The sequence below is a fragment of the Genypterus blacodes genome, unplaced genomic scaffold (assembly GCF_046128005.1).
Source record: "Genypterus blacodes isolate CSIRO-AG114 ecotype Tasmania unplaced genomic scaffold, CSIRO-AGI_Gbla_v1 ptg000240l_1, whole genome shotgun sequence".
In the NCBI taxonomy this organism is placed as follows: Eukaryota; Metazoa; Chordata; class Actinopteri; order Ophidiiformes; family Ophidiidae; genus Genypterus; species Genypterus blacodes.
In genome coordinates this window covers 783,073-797,011 of record NW_027467038.1, presented here as the reverse complement: position 1 = coordinate 797,011, position 13,939 = coordinate 783,073, and the positions used below count along the sequence as shown (strand labels likewise).

Below are 13,939 nucleotides of genomic sequence, written 5' to 3'. Positions count from 1 at the left end.
TTTTTCAGTTGCAGTGGCCCCTTCTAAGGACTCTAGTTGTCATAGAAACCAGTCTTTGAGTCCCAGTTCTCAATGAAAATCTGCCTCCTATGATGGATGAGAGACAGAGGGTAAATGAGTCTCATTTGCTCCTTCTAAAGAGAGAATAATGATGAACTCTGTCACCACAGATCTTCACCTGGAAGCCTGCAGAGGTGAGAGCAGCAGCAGCAGCAGCAGCAGAGCCTCAGCCCATCTGAGCCGAGTCAAGACGCGCAGAGGCTACAGACACCACCAGAAGCCAGACGACTCTATCTCACAAATAAAAGCATAGAGATGTAAGCTGGAGGCGTTTGAGCGGAGAACAGCTGTGACAATGAAACGCACCACAGAAACCACCAGCACATTTCCTCCAATTCATATTCAAAACTATCCAATCAATCAGTCTGTCAAACATTTTAGTACAAGTGAGAGCATGATGAGAGGGAGAGTGTATGAGATCAAGGCTCGTTGGCCCCGGACAGAATGTGATTCAATCAAACGTCGTCCCCTCTGCTAAACGCGTTGCCAAAGCAGCTGGAAGACCAAAGCCTCACGAACGCAACCGGTACAGCTTTAATTCTGAAGGTACATACCGGAAGTTGTACGTCATATGAGGGATACCTTAACACTTGTGGAGTAGAGACGATCGCAGCCCGGCTTGCTTGCCTCAGTCGCTCTCTGTAGCGCCGCTGTGAAGTTTGCGCGCACCTGACGCCGCTGCTTCTCTCCGCCACGTCCAGGCTCACACACACGAACACACACACTCGCGGCAACGGGGCCATTTTCTGCGTGAGGAACTCGCGTCGGATATGAGTGTAACCATCGGCTCGACCCGCGGGGACTTCAGCACGGATTGGCGGCGTGTGTGACGCTTCAGACCCCGGGAAGAGGCACGGAGGGACCGAGGGAACGAAACTTTGAGCCGTTTCTCCCGGGCGGAGGAGTGAAGCACCCATGGGTGACGCGTTTGCTGTTTTGACCTAAACCACGCTCGGAGCGCCGCACGGGAGGAAGCAGAACATGTTCGCCCAGCTCGAGTCCCAGGCCGGGGGGGTAACAGCCATGTCAGGGGTCGCTCGGTTTGGGAAATGATTGCTGGCTGCACCGACGGTAAAATAATGGTCAGAAGATGTCTGCTGACGTTCAAACCGTTCAGGTAAGACACACAGGGGACCGGGAGGGGGTTTGGGTTCAGATCCCCCGCTGCCTCGAGTGTTTAGCGTGTGTTTGTGTAGATTACAGGCGAATATTACGAGTTTTACGGTAACACAGGTGCTTCAATGGAACTGTAGAGGCGCAAAGTACAGGTGCGGGGATGGTCAATCCAATGCTGTGTGTGTGTGTGTGTGTATTTAGGCTGGTGACACACACACACACGCATGCAGCAGATGCTCCTCTAACAGATGCGTCAGGCTGAGTGCGGCTCCATGAGGGTTCTCACACACGCGGCGCGTGATCATTAGAGCCCTCATCCCCGCTGAGTTTGAGCTCTAACTTGTGTTTATTTCACGCTTAAGTTCACTGTCATGGCGTGTCTGAGCTTTGTTTGTTAACGGGATGTAAGTGGAAGCCTGAGGGGATTCCTTCTTCTTCTTCATCTTCCTCGTGTGTTGTTGAAAGAGTTGCTGTGTTCCGGTTCTGCTTTATTTGCCATTAAAAGCAAATGGCCTTTACTTCATGACGTCACTCCTCAGGTCTTTGTTTGTTTGCTCAGTCTGCCTTCACATCACTCAGAGTTTGTACAAGTGTGTGTGTGTGTGTGTGTGTGTGTGTGTGTGTGTGTGTGTGTGTGTGTGTGTGTGTGTGTGTGTGACACTAGAACCTCCAGGCCGTAACAAAGAAGGGAGGAGAACTGGGATGAATTACAGAAACACACAAGCAACACTGCTAGAGGAGGCGTGGAAGTCAAAGCCAAGTCTAAGTTAGACAGGTAGAGAGCAGAAACACACACAAGCAGGGAGTGTGTTGACCTTTGACCTGGTGAATATCCAGTATGACTCGATACTGGCTAGTCTCTGTTAACATGGTGACGAGTGATGAGACTCACACCAGCAGATCACCTGGCAGAAACATGCAATCAAAAAGTGAAAGAGCAGAGAAGTAGAAGTGTTCATAGCTCGAGTCGTAAACCTGCAGCCTGCATCATCGTCTATAAGTGTTTGGCATCAGTGCAGGAGACCTGAAGCCTTTCCAGAGAGGTGTGTGTGTGTGTTACTGTGTGTGTCTGTGTGTTTGTGCCAGGAAAAGTTTCTTGAAAAACTCCACAGCTCACACACACACACACACACACACACACAGCACATCCTCCCGGCCAACGCGTAACTTTTCTGCTTTTCAAAATCATCTTAACCTACAGGCACAATCTGATAAGTCTACACACACACACACACACACACACACACACACACACACACAGATTCACATACACACACACACATGCACATACACACACACACACAGAAGAAAGCCAATTAGCTGATAGCAGATCTCCCCTTCTGATCCAATTACAGCGAGCGGAGCTTTTACTTTAAGCCCGTTAATTAAAGACTCGTCAGGCAGGACGGCGGCCAAATCCTCTCTTATCACCTAACGCCCACCGTGGAGACGTAAGAACAGGGGGGAACCATCGCCTCGGGACAGGGACGGGTGGCTCTACTGTCCACGCCCACATAAGATACTTCCCTGTCAATATCTGCATCACTCACAGACTGTTTGTCCTCCACACACACACACACACACACACACACACACACACACACACACACACACACACACACACACACACACACACACACACACACAGGATCTTAAACCCATCCATCACAGAGCGGAGCAGATCACTTCCTGTCCTCTGGTTAGCTTCTCTGTCTCAGTGAACAGATGGTGGTATATTAATAATCCATGCGGGTAAAAGTTCACACCCTCGATCAATAATCCCCGGGTTCATATTCCGTGACCAATAATCCCTGGATTGTGGCTCCTGCGTTCTCAGGACGTCTGACAGTGATGGAGCGTCTCCATAATACGCCCGCAACAGATGGAGCCCTCCTTTCAATACTTCATCATGTTACTGCGTCCTGAGAGAGACAGGCAGAGAGACAGAGAGAGACACAGACAGGCAGAGAGACGGAGCCGAGGAGGAGACGGCATGGACGAGTCTCTGTGATTCCAGAGTTTCCCTTCACTGCGTCTTTAGCGACAGACGTCACAGTTTGGTGAAGTCCCAGTATGAAGACGTGTTCAGGCTCAAACTCTGCTGGCTGTGATTCATTTAGATTTACAGATTTGAATGTCGGGGATCATAAAGCTGCTTCACTGCTCGTCCTGCACCGTCACATCGCTTCCATCCGGCTTTGATGATGGCCGTTATAAAATAAGTTCAATATGTTCTTGTAGATTAAAAGCAGAAAGTTCTTTCTTCGCGCTCCTCTACGCGACCTTGAAGCCATAAGTGTGTGTCGTGACTCAGGGGGAGACACAGAACATAAAGTCGGCGTGGACGCGAGCCAAAACCCTTTTGTGACGCCATTTTTCAACATCACCTCCGTCCCCTCGGCTCGGTCAGATCGGCTCAGCGATGTTCTTTTAAGTGGCCATTGTTCCGCCGCTGTCTGAACGGAGCTCGTTCCTTATGACTTCATTAATATTAAAGCATTGTTTCTTCTTTTGCGTGACTGCGGCTGTTTACCATTCTGCAGCGTGCTGTCGGGGCTTCATGCCCGGCCTGGAGCGTCGGAGCGGACGGCTCCGGCGCCCGGCTTTGGAGAGGAAAGAGAAGCCGTGAATAATTCAGTCGTTTGTTATGTTAAGCTTGGGTTTTCAAACCCATGGTGCAGAATCCCACCCTTAAAGGTAAAAGCTCGTCCTACATTCAGAAGTTAACCTTAATCATTTCTGTCACGCGATGTTCTACAGCTCCTCTCCTTCCACTCTTATCTTATATGACCGCTATCAATTTGCAGCATCTCTGTGCACACTCAGTGAAAACAGGCTTCTCCTTTTTTTTCCGATGGCTGTCTCTTTAAGGTCCTTTTCTGTATCCGGGCAACCAAACACGGATAAGACCACTTGTATTTTGTGTACTAATGTTGTGAGGTGAGGATGTAAACATGATACAGAATTATACTGCTGAATGTCGCCTTTAGTGTGTGTGTGTGTGTGTGTGTGTGTGTGGTTTATCAGCTACACCTGAACAATCAATTACAAGTCCTTCACCCTGTACACACTTTATGTAAATCCATGTAATCTGCATACCAAGCAGGTAACTGTGTGTGTGTGTGTGTGTGTGTGTGCGCCTGTACTATACATGAACCCTGACAGATTCACGCTTCATACAGACTGAGACCCACAGCACACACACAGACACACAGACACACACACACACACACACACACACACACACGCACACGCAGAATGTGACTTATTAGCCGTGGCAGCTGAGTGACGTTGTGTCCTCTACATTGAGAACCCGATGGAGCGCCGTCTCTCTGCAGATCCCCGGAGCGTCTCTGTAGAATCAGATCACCTCTGATCCGTGAGCGCTGAGCAGAGCAGCTTAACTGGGGCAGGGAGGGAGGGAGAGAAGGAGGGAGGGAGAGAAGGAGGGAGGGAGGGAGGGTGGGAGGCCACTAAAGACCTGATTCTCAACTCTTTTAAGTGGAAGATGGGTTTCTCTGGTGGCCGTGTAATGAGGAAGAGCCCACACAGAGTTTACTCCATGTTTAGCTGTAGTAGCGTTTTAAACAATAACAGGAAGTGCACACTTCTGCTCCAAACACAGATTCAGATTTGAGCAGCAACTAATGAACTCGTTTTATTGGATCCCCTTCAGAAACAGCAAAGATGTTGATTTGAAACGGTGGCAGGATTTACTGAACCGCTTCAGAACTCGCTTCTCTCTGCCCCGTCGGCCAACAACAGAGCTGACCTTTGACCTTGGTTGTAGTTCAGAGTCCAGTAGAGAGAGAGGAGCAGACGGAGCGTGATGTAGCTGAAGACCGTCTTGATTCAGACCAGAGGCTTCAGCTGCTCTGATCTCTTTCTGCTGAGCTGAGTCTCAGTGAACGTATGACCACCAAATCCATCAAATCCTGATGGCGGCGGCAGCGGCGGAGGAGTGTTTCCCTCCTGGCTTCCTCTCTCTGCTTCCCTCTGCGTGCCAGCTTTGTTTCTGTTTCTTGCTTCGCCTTCTGGAATTGTTCTTTACTGTTTCTTGACTCTTGTCTCTCTTGTTTCCCCCCTCCCCCTTCTCCTCCTCCTCCTCCTCCTCCTCATTTACTCTCCTCTTCGTCCCTCCCTCTCTTCTCTCTCTGGTGTCAATCTTCCTGTCATCTCGCCGTCCCGTCTTCGGTAAAATGCCTGTCCGTCTTCCCGCATCCTTCATTTTGTGTTTCACGCCCCTCTCTCTCTTCATCCCTTCTCTCCTCCTCCCGCTCTCTTGCTTCTTCTCTCTCCTCCTCCTCTTCATATTGCACGACGGCTGCAACGTATCGATTTTCCCCGCCCTTCCCCATCATTCCATCCACCTGTCTCTCACCCCCTCTCACCCGTTCCCGCCTCCCTTCCTCTTGTCTTGCAGGATATTCGTGGCGGGGATAGGCTTCTTCAGCCTGTGCTTTCTAATGACCTCTCTGGGGGGGCAGTTCTCAGCCAAGAGACTGGGAGACTCCCCTTTCACCATCCGCACAGAAGGTACTGACGTGTGTGTGTGTGTGTGTGTAATGTGTGTGTGTGTGTGTAAACAGCGTCCATTTCTTACAGCGCTCCATACACATCATTTTCTGTAATAAGAGATTTGCACAGCGTGTTTGGGGGTTTCAGTCTTTTGATTGCGTGTAAAGCTTCAATCTTCTTTCTTTTCCGTCTCTCCAACTTCTTGCAGTCCATCAGATAAATGTGCTTCCTCTTTAAGTTCACTATGTTTACATACATGACACATGTTTACACGTGGGAGTGAAGGCACAGAGATTTAACAAACTGATTGTGTTAAGGTTGAAGGATCGATCCTCCTCCTGTGTTTGTCTCTGGTTTTGAACAAACTTTATGGACACTGGCTGTGTGTGTGTCTGTGTTTTCACTCCGTCTTTAAAGTGTCGCTCCAATCGCCTGTTGCTATTTTACCCTGCAGATATTTTCACCAAGTTTGACAAATCCTTTGCTGTGTGTGTGTGTTTGTGTGTGTAACTGTTTTATATGGACCCTGAAGTGTGTGTCCATGTCTCACCAGTGAAATGTCATTAACACAGTGGAGAGAGGTGTGTGTGTGTGTGTGTGTGTGTGTGTGTGTGTGTGTGTGTGTGTGTGTGTGTGTGTGTGTGTGTGTGTGTGTGTGTGTGTGTGTGTGTGTGTGTGTGTGTGTGTTGTCTCGTGGATGACTCAGGGTGGTGTATTGTGCCAGAGAAAGAAGAAGAAATGACTCACCTGAAATCAGAGACGATAAACATTAGGGTGGTGTGTGTGTGTGTTTCTTAGTAAAAAAAGCTGCTTGATTAATCAACTACTTGTGTGGCGCAGACATCTGGTAGCGAGCTCATTAAAGCTGTATAGTGTCCAAGCAGGCTGCCCCACAGGATGTGTGTGTGTGTGTGTGTGTGTGTGTGTGTGTGTGTGTGTGTGTGTGTGTGTGTATCTCTCTTAAGTAACGCATGGATCCGATATGAAGTACTTTTCTGCTTACCTGCGCACAAAAGCACAAAGTACCATCGACGCCCGTGTGTGTGTGTGTGTGTGTGTGTGTCCTGGTTGTGTGTCCTGTTGTCTCAGCCTCCATTCTCTCACTGTGTTTTACAACCTCAAGCTCCCTCTCTCTGTCTCTGTGCTGTGTGTGAGCGTGTGTGTGTGTGTGTGTGTGAGCACGTGTGTGTGCCTGCGTGTGTGTGTGTGCCTGCGTGTGTGTGTGTGTGAGCATGTGTGTGTGTGTGTGTGTGTGATGAGCTGGCAGGAAATTGGCTGTTAAATGGGGTGACAGCAGCAATGTGGGACAAGATTGAGACCATAGAGACCGAGAGACCGATCCATCTGCTCTCTGCAAATCAGCCCTGCAAAACAACTGGCCCTTTCATTAAGCCCACACACACACACACACACACACACACACACACACACACACACACACAGTACCATAACCCCTTTCATTAACTACAGGTCTTTTCTAGCAGACCTCTGGTTTGTGCCCACAGGCAGGCAGAGCTGAGCCACACGGTCCCTTTAACCAGTCTGTGTTTATCAAATGTGTCCGTCTGTCTTTGTCTATGTCTGTGGCTCATTAATGGATAGATCACACTGTGGTAGTTGTTCTTCATGGCAGCGTTGTGTTTGGATCTGAAGCCCTTGTCTTCAGTGCTTCCTCTTGAGTTCCCATCGTCTCTTTTCATTCTCCTGCAGGATTAAACAAAATCCCTTCCTCAATAGAATACAACACAGCTGTGGCTCGGCTTTTTCTGCCTTGATGGAGGGATGAATTCTCTCTTCCTCCTCCTCCTCCTCTCACTTCCTCAGCGAGAGGAAGCACTCTGACCTTCCCCAACAGCTGCAAAAGTACCCTCATTAGTTTGGCCGCCAGCTCTGCTCTCTGTCTCTCTTCCCCTCTCTCTCTCTCTCTCTCTCTCTCTGTCTCTCTCTCTCTCTCTGTCTCTCTCTCTCTGTCTTGTGTCTCTCTTTCTCTTTCTCTCTCTGTCTCTCTCTCTGTCTCTGTCTCTCTCTTTCTCCGTCTCTCTCTCTGTCTGTCTGTCTGTCTGTCTGTCTGTCTGTCTGTCTGTCTGTCTGTCTGTCTCTCTCTCTCTCTGTCCCTCTCTCTCTCTCCGTCTGTCTCGTGTCTCTCCGTCTCTCTCTCTCTCTCTGTCTCTGTCTCTGTCTCTCTCCCTCTCTCCCTGTCTCTCTCTCTCTGTCCCTCTCTCTCTCCATCTGTCTGTCTCTCTGTCTCGTGTCTCTCTCTCTTTTTCTTTCTCTCTCTGTCTCTCTCTCGCTCTTTCTCTCTCTCCCTCCCTCTCCTCCTCTCTGCTCTAACGACTTTATTCTCTGGCTTAAAATAATAACCGTTCTCACAGAGAGGTCGCTTCCCTCTGACACAGTAAACTGCTAAAGGCGATTTCTCCTCCTCTGTTCTCCGTTTGCCTTCGGCTCTGTGTGACCTCTAGACCGAAGCGCTCTGTAGCCGCGGTGTTAAAGAGCTTTAATGTTTCCTTGTTATGAATGTTGAATGTTGGTGCCCGATACGCCAGCGCCATTGTGAGCAACGACCAAAAGTAATTACCAACAATATCCATTTATCATGTTTTTGGACCTAATAACCTGAGCAATTAAGGGAAACAATAAGTGCCACGTCTCCATGCTAATGCTGCGTCCGGGCCTTCGCCTTCGCCTCGGCTTTGGGCTATGAGCACGCACACAAACTGCGCTGGATTCAGTGCGATATCATGCTGACGCCCGTTTTCACGCAGATAGTAGCTTTTTGCTAAATTTGTGTTTTGGTCCTTGTCGTGTCCGTAGCGGCAGCGGCACTGATAGCGATTGCTGAGGTATTAGCGGGATCCCGCCATGCACTGCCACCACCTTTCGCTTTAGCGGATTATCTGCTTCCACCGGTCGTTCAGAGTGCCGGAGTTTTTCGCACAAATCCCCTCGCCCACCCCCGCTCCCCCTCTCTTTCTCCTCAGCGACGCGCAAACTCATCAAGAGCGGCGAGCCGGAGATGGAGAGGTAGAGGCTCAACGGTGAAAATGAGAAAGTGAAGGAGGAGGGATGTGGAAATGGAATGTGTGTGTGTGTTTGTGTCTGAGATTGAGCTGGAGAATGAGATTTCTGGAGGTTATGTCGCTGACAAAAGCGACGGATGAAAAAGAGCGATATTTGAGCTACTTGAGGCGGAGGAGAGTTGTTAGCTTGATCAAAGAGCCTCCCTGTGGAGCTCCTTCATACATTAACGAGGACCCGCCACAGTCGTTTCACCCTCGGCGCCGCACGCTCGCTCTGCTGTTTGTTTTTCCCTGAAACACTCGCAGGCGTGCTCTCCCTCTCTCTCTCTCCCTCCCCGATGGGAGCGACAAATACAATTTCACATTTCCCCCTCGGTCTCTGGGGGTCTAACAGCTGTAAGTGCTCACAAATACTGTCGAGGGCGTCATTTATTAAACGCTACCAGAGTTTGGTGCGTCACACTTCAGCGGTGTGCGGTCGGCTAGCTTTAGCGTTAACTTTTCCTCACACACTGGACGTCCATATCCATCGTACGTTCCCCCGCTAGCTGTGTTCCTCTCCTGTCTTGTCTTTTCAAGCAAATCTGTGGTGACAATCCTCTGGTGCATGTGATGGTAGCTGAATGTGTAGCATAACAGTCACTTGATGTGTTCAGCTTTTATCGTAGCGCACACAGCCTCCATCTCCTACACAGGCCCTTTAAAGCTTTATTGGATGTCTAAGTTGATGACCAAATGGCTGCCACATTGTTTGTCCCCTTTGCACCTGCAGTTTGTTCTTTTAATATCTCGCCTTCGCCTTGATTTTCGCCCATCCGTGTGTTTTTTATCACCTGTTTTATATTTGCTGATATTTAACCTGCAGTGTTTACATTTACGTCACAGCAAAACACACTGTCATGGGCCTGTGTGTGTGTGTGTGTGTGTGTGTGTGTGTGTGTGTGTGTGTGTGTTTCTTTCTCCTCATTATATATCATGCTTACATCTCTGCGAAGGTTACCGTGCCGCACTACGCCACCTCAATTACCCAGTGTGCATTAGGCTTATTCTCACCCTTCCCTCCGTTGTGAGGTCCCCCCCCCCCCCCCCAATCCTCCCTCTCTCCGGCGTGCCGATAGTGTCACATCCAAGCAGCGCTCATGTTTCCTCTTTGTGTGTTTACGTCCTGACAGTTTTGGGAGGACGACTGATTGTGTTGCGTCGCAGCTGCATTCGTCTGCTCTGTGTGCTGCTGTGGGCTGATAAGGCCATAAAAAGCACGGCAGGCATAACCCCCGATTACTTCTCCTCTCCCCGAGCCACCGTCTCTCTCTCTCTCCCTCTGTCTCTCTCTCTCTCGCTCTCTCTCTTCCTCATTCTTCCTCTCTCGTTGGTTTCTTTCCCTCCCAGATGAATATATTAAGTGCCTGGCGTGAAACTGCATAATTGTAGGGTAGCGTTTCTCTTTCTCTTCTTCTCTTTCTTCACTTGGCTTCTGCCTGTTCCCTCTCTGCCTCTCTCTGCCTCCCTCTCTCTCTCTGCCTCTCTCCCGCTCTCTCTTTCCCTCACTTTCTCTGCCTCTCTTGCTCTCTCTCTCTCTCTCTCTCTCTCACGTGCCTGTGCTGAATGCAGTCACAGGCCCTCCACAGCCAAAAAGGCTTTTCTCAGGAAAGTGACAGTAATGATCGCTGGGAGGAAGAGGAACTCATTAATCTGACACCCGATGTACAGCGAGAGAGTGAAAGAGGAGGGAGAAGGAGTTTCTTTTTGAATCATTTCTCTTGACTTTTGACTGAAGCCACTCCATATCAGCGAGGTTTTGGTTTCAGTGTGTTTAGCAGCCAGACGTGGGCTTTGGGCCGAAGCAGACGTGTGTGTCTCTGTCACCGTCTCTTCATCTGAGGGGAGAAGTCGCCGCTCATGTCTTACGTTCACGACGTGTCGGCCTGATTGTGCTTTTGTTTTGTTTGTTACACTTAAATGCAAGTCAACATGTGAGGTGTTAATGAAGGGATCATAAACGACCACAGAAGCTTTAGCTGGCTCTCATTTGCATATTGTGTGTTGGGAAATCTGCAAAACGTATAAAAACAGGAAGAGGATCAGCGTTCTTTCAGAGTAAAAGTAGCTCTCCAGCTTAAAGGGTTGGAGTGAGTGGCAGCCTCCTCTTAATGTCGGGAAACATTTGGGTAAACAGGAAACACTTTGTTAATTATGCGGCGTTTCCATCTCAGCTGTTTACAAGCATGAAACCAAATCAGTCTGCACTTGGTTTTGACGACTGATGCTTCTAAAAGTGCAGAACAGTGTGGGATCAGAACACACACTGGTGTCCTTGCCACAAAGACACACACGTTAAAATAAAGTCCCTTGGTGAGGATTAATGACTGTAAAATGAGTCTGTAACTCTGTGCAGCCAAACTGTGTGCAAGACAAAACGGAAATAGCCTCTGAATGCTTAAAGCAGCAGTAAGCCGCTGAGAAAAGCACCAGGCTCTATAAATAAAACATCCCAACACTGATTTCAGATGGAGGAACAGCATATTTACACACACACACACACTGTGTCTAAAGTGCTTTGTTGGATACGGCGCTTATGTAGCAGCACAATGCTCACGAGGGCACCGCCGCTATTTCAGGAAACGCTGGGAGGAGGAAGTGACATGTCTCTCAGGGACGGAGGAGAGCCGCCAAGACGGAGAGGCGGGGAGGTTTGGAACTTTCATAATCGTTTTATGTGGGGGGAAAAAAAGACAAAAATCCCTTTGCTGCAGCACCACTGTGCACACTGAGTCAAATCCGGCCTTTTCTTGGTTCCACTGCTCCGCTCTGAATGGCTCGCAAACCAAGTGTGTATGTGGCTACTGTGACTAGGCGGTCCATATATAATCCATAGGAGCTGCTCGTCTGTGTGTGTGTGTATGTGTGTGTAATCGATGTAGGAACTGCTTTCTTTCCTCCTGTCTTCTGTGCCTCATTTTGCCAGCTCGTTCTAGCTCTCCACATAACGGGGACGTTTGCTTTCCACCTGAGCGTCACTGTCACGGATGGTGGCACAGTGGAACGTGTACACACACACACACACACACACACACACACACACTGCTGGCGTGACGTTAATAACACCCCCGCAGCAGGAGCGCCACACATCCTCCGTAATGGTTGAGATTCTCAGCACCAGCGGCTCGTCTGATTAGCACCCGTGTGAAAATGTCACTCCTCCGAACTCGGCGATCTAGTCCGATGCGCCTCATCCGAATTCATTCGCCCGATAAGAAGCGGCACATCTGGAGTTGTTGGGTACAGATTCGCCGAACAAAAACACACACACACACACACTTTTGCCACTTTTGCCACTTTTGCACAAACACAGTATCGCGCTGTTGGTGCTGTCATGTCTCCACACACACACACACACACACACACACACACACACACACACACACGCCTGCTCCGCCCTCTTCAAAATGAACTAATTAACACCCATCATCTTCCTCTGACGCCCTGGGGATGAGCGTCTCCTTCCTCTCGCGGGGGGAGAGACGCCCGCCGTCTGCAGCTGCTCAGCGGATCGATACTCGTCGCTGTCGACACCCAGACGCGACCTGCTGAGTTCTGAGATGTGACCAACAACAACCTGTTCATTATGAGATGAGCGCGCGCACACACATGCACATACACACACACACACACACACACTTGGCACTGTCTAGTCGCTGTCATCAATATTTCAAAACAACATCATAGTCTACAGGGGGCGATTAATTAACAATTGATGATCCGCGCTGTGGGATTTAATGTGTGTGTGTGTGTGTGTGTGTGTGTGTGTGTTACAGTTTTGTATCTACTGCAATGTTGGCGTGGTGCGTTCAAGTATCCATCCAAACACATGCAGGCTGTGTTCCTGACTGAGGGGTAAATTTGGATCCTGTTGTTCTTCAGTTTGAGTTCAGCTCTCTTCTCTGATCCGTGCTGATCTTTGGTTTAACCATCATTTGTTTATTTCCTGTGTTGTTGTGAAAACTGAACAAATGTAACTCGTGCAAAGCGGCTAAAGCGATATGAAGGTGAGGCCGTCGACCCGTGAAGGCGTCACTGCTCCTTTGTTTCCTGCGTTCTCCATTTCTGGCTCCCAGCTTTCCGTGGCTCAGTTGTTGCCGTTGGACGCGAGCCTCCAGATGAACGGCGTCCAGCTGAAGTGCCCCCCCAGTCCAGCTGCTCCTTTCCACCACAAACATTTGGACGTCCCCAGTTTGCAGCTCGCCGTCTCTCCGTTTCACCGGGCCAGCTGTCCGTTCTGCCTCTGCAAACGCCGTCCATTGCTTCATTTACCTGCCAGCGGAGGTAAATAAGAGAGGGGGGGGGGCGGGGGTGCAGAAGGCTGAAGTGAGAAAAAGAGGCTGATTGCCAAAACTCAGGAAGGCTGGACAGATGCTAATTTATCTGCTGAGGGCTGAATTATAGAGAGCAAACACGTCTCACGCCCAGAGAGAGAGAGAGAGAGAGAGAGAGAGAGAGAGAAAGACAGAGAGAGAGAGGGGGAGAGAGAGAGAGCTGCCTGGAGGGGGAAGTCTGAAGGAATGAATGAAAGGAGGAGTAAGAACAAAGTGTGTAGATGGTTCAAAGGTCACGGAAGAGACAAGTCAAGAAATTAGAGAATCAGTTCGATCAGACTCAAATCGCAAAACAGTAACAGAATTGTACATGAGTGTTCATGTTGTGGGCGTCGACCTATTTTTGTGTTTCGTTGTTGAGAGTTCTCTCCAGGGTTGCCAGGTTTGTGTTTGTCAGAAGATGAGGCATGAAACTCCTGGTGTTTGAGCCAAACAGCGCCACCTGCTGCTGAACAGGAGTGTGTAGAGTGTGAAACAGCAGGCGAGACTCTGGGCAGCGGCTTCTCTTGTCTTTGAAAATTTAAATTGAAAGATGGATGCAGCGCTGTGGTTGAAAGCAAATTAACGCAGAAGTTTAAGCCAAGTGGCCACATTTATAAATCACATTTAGAAAGGAGTCCAAAGAGCTGAGGTGCTTTCTCCTCTTACACACTACAGCTTTGGCACCGCCTGAACTATTGAGACAGGAGCTAAAGGAGCTCAATGTCCCATCTATAAGTGTTATCACTTATATTGATCAGCTGAACCCGTCGGGGCCTTTACGGTGTAACGATGAAGGTGATGTCTCCTCTTGCTCACATTATGCAGGATGAGCAGGAGCGTGTGGTGCAGAGGCGTCCTTTCCCTTTTTCT

The 13,939-nt window shown here is 49.3% G+C and overlaps 1 protein-coding gene across 1 annotated transcript in view; it reads left to right on the top strand.

Annotated features, from left to right (window-relative positions):
• Positions 1-1,109: 1,109 nt before the first annotated feature.
• LOC143016663 (alpha-1,6-mannosylglycoprotein 6-beta-N-acetylglucosaminyltransferase B-like) overlaps positions 1,110-13,939 on the top strand; it is a 72,104-nt gene continuing 59,274 nt past the window's right edge. Inside the window, exons 1-2 of the mRNA XM_076171102.1 lie at positions 1,110-1,177; positions 5,600-5,712. Coding sequence (XP_076027217.1) covers positions 1,110-1,177; positions 5,600-5,712 — 181 coding nt within the window. The remainder of the gene's footprint in view (positions 1,178-5,599; positions 5,713-13,939) is intronic.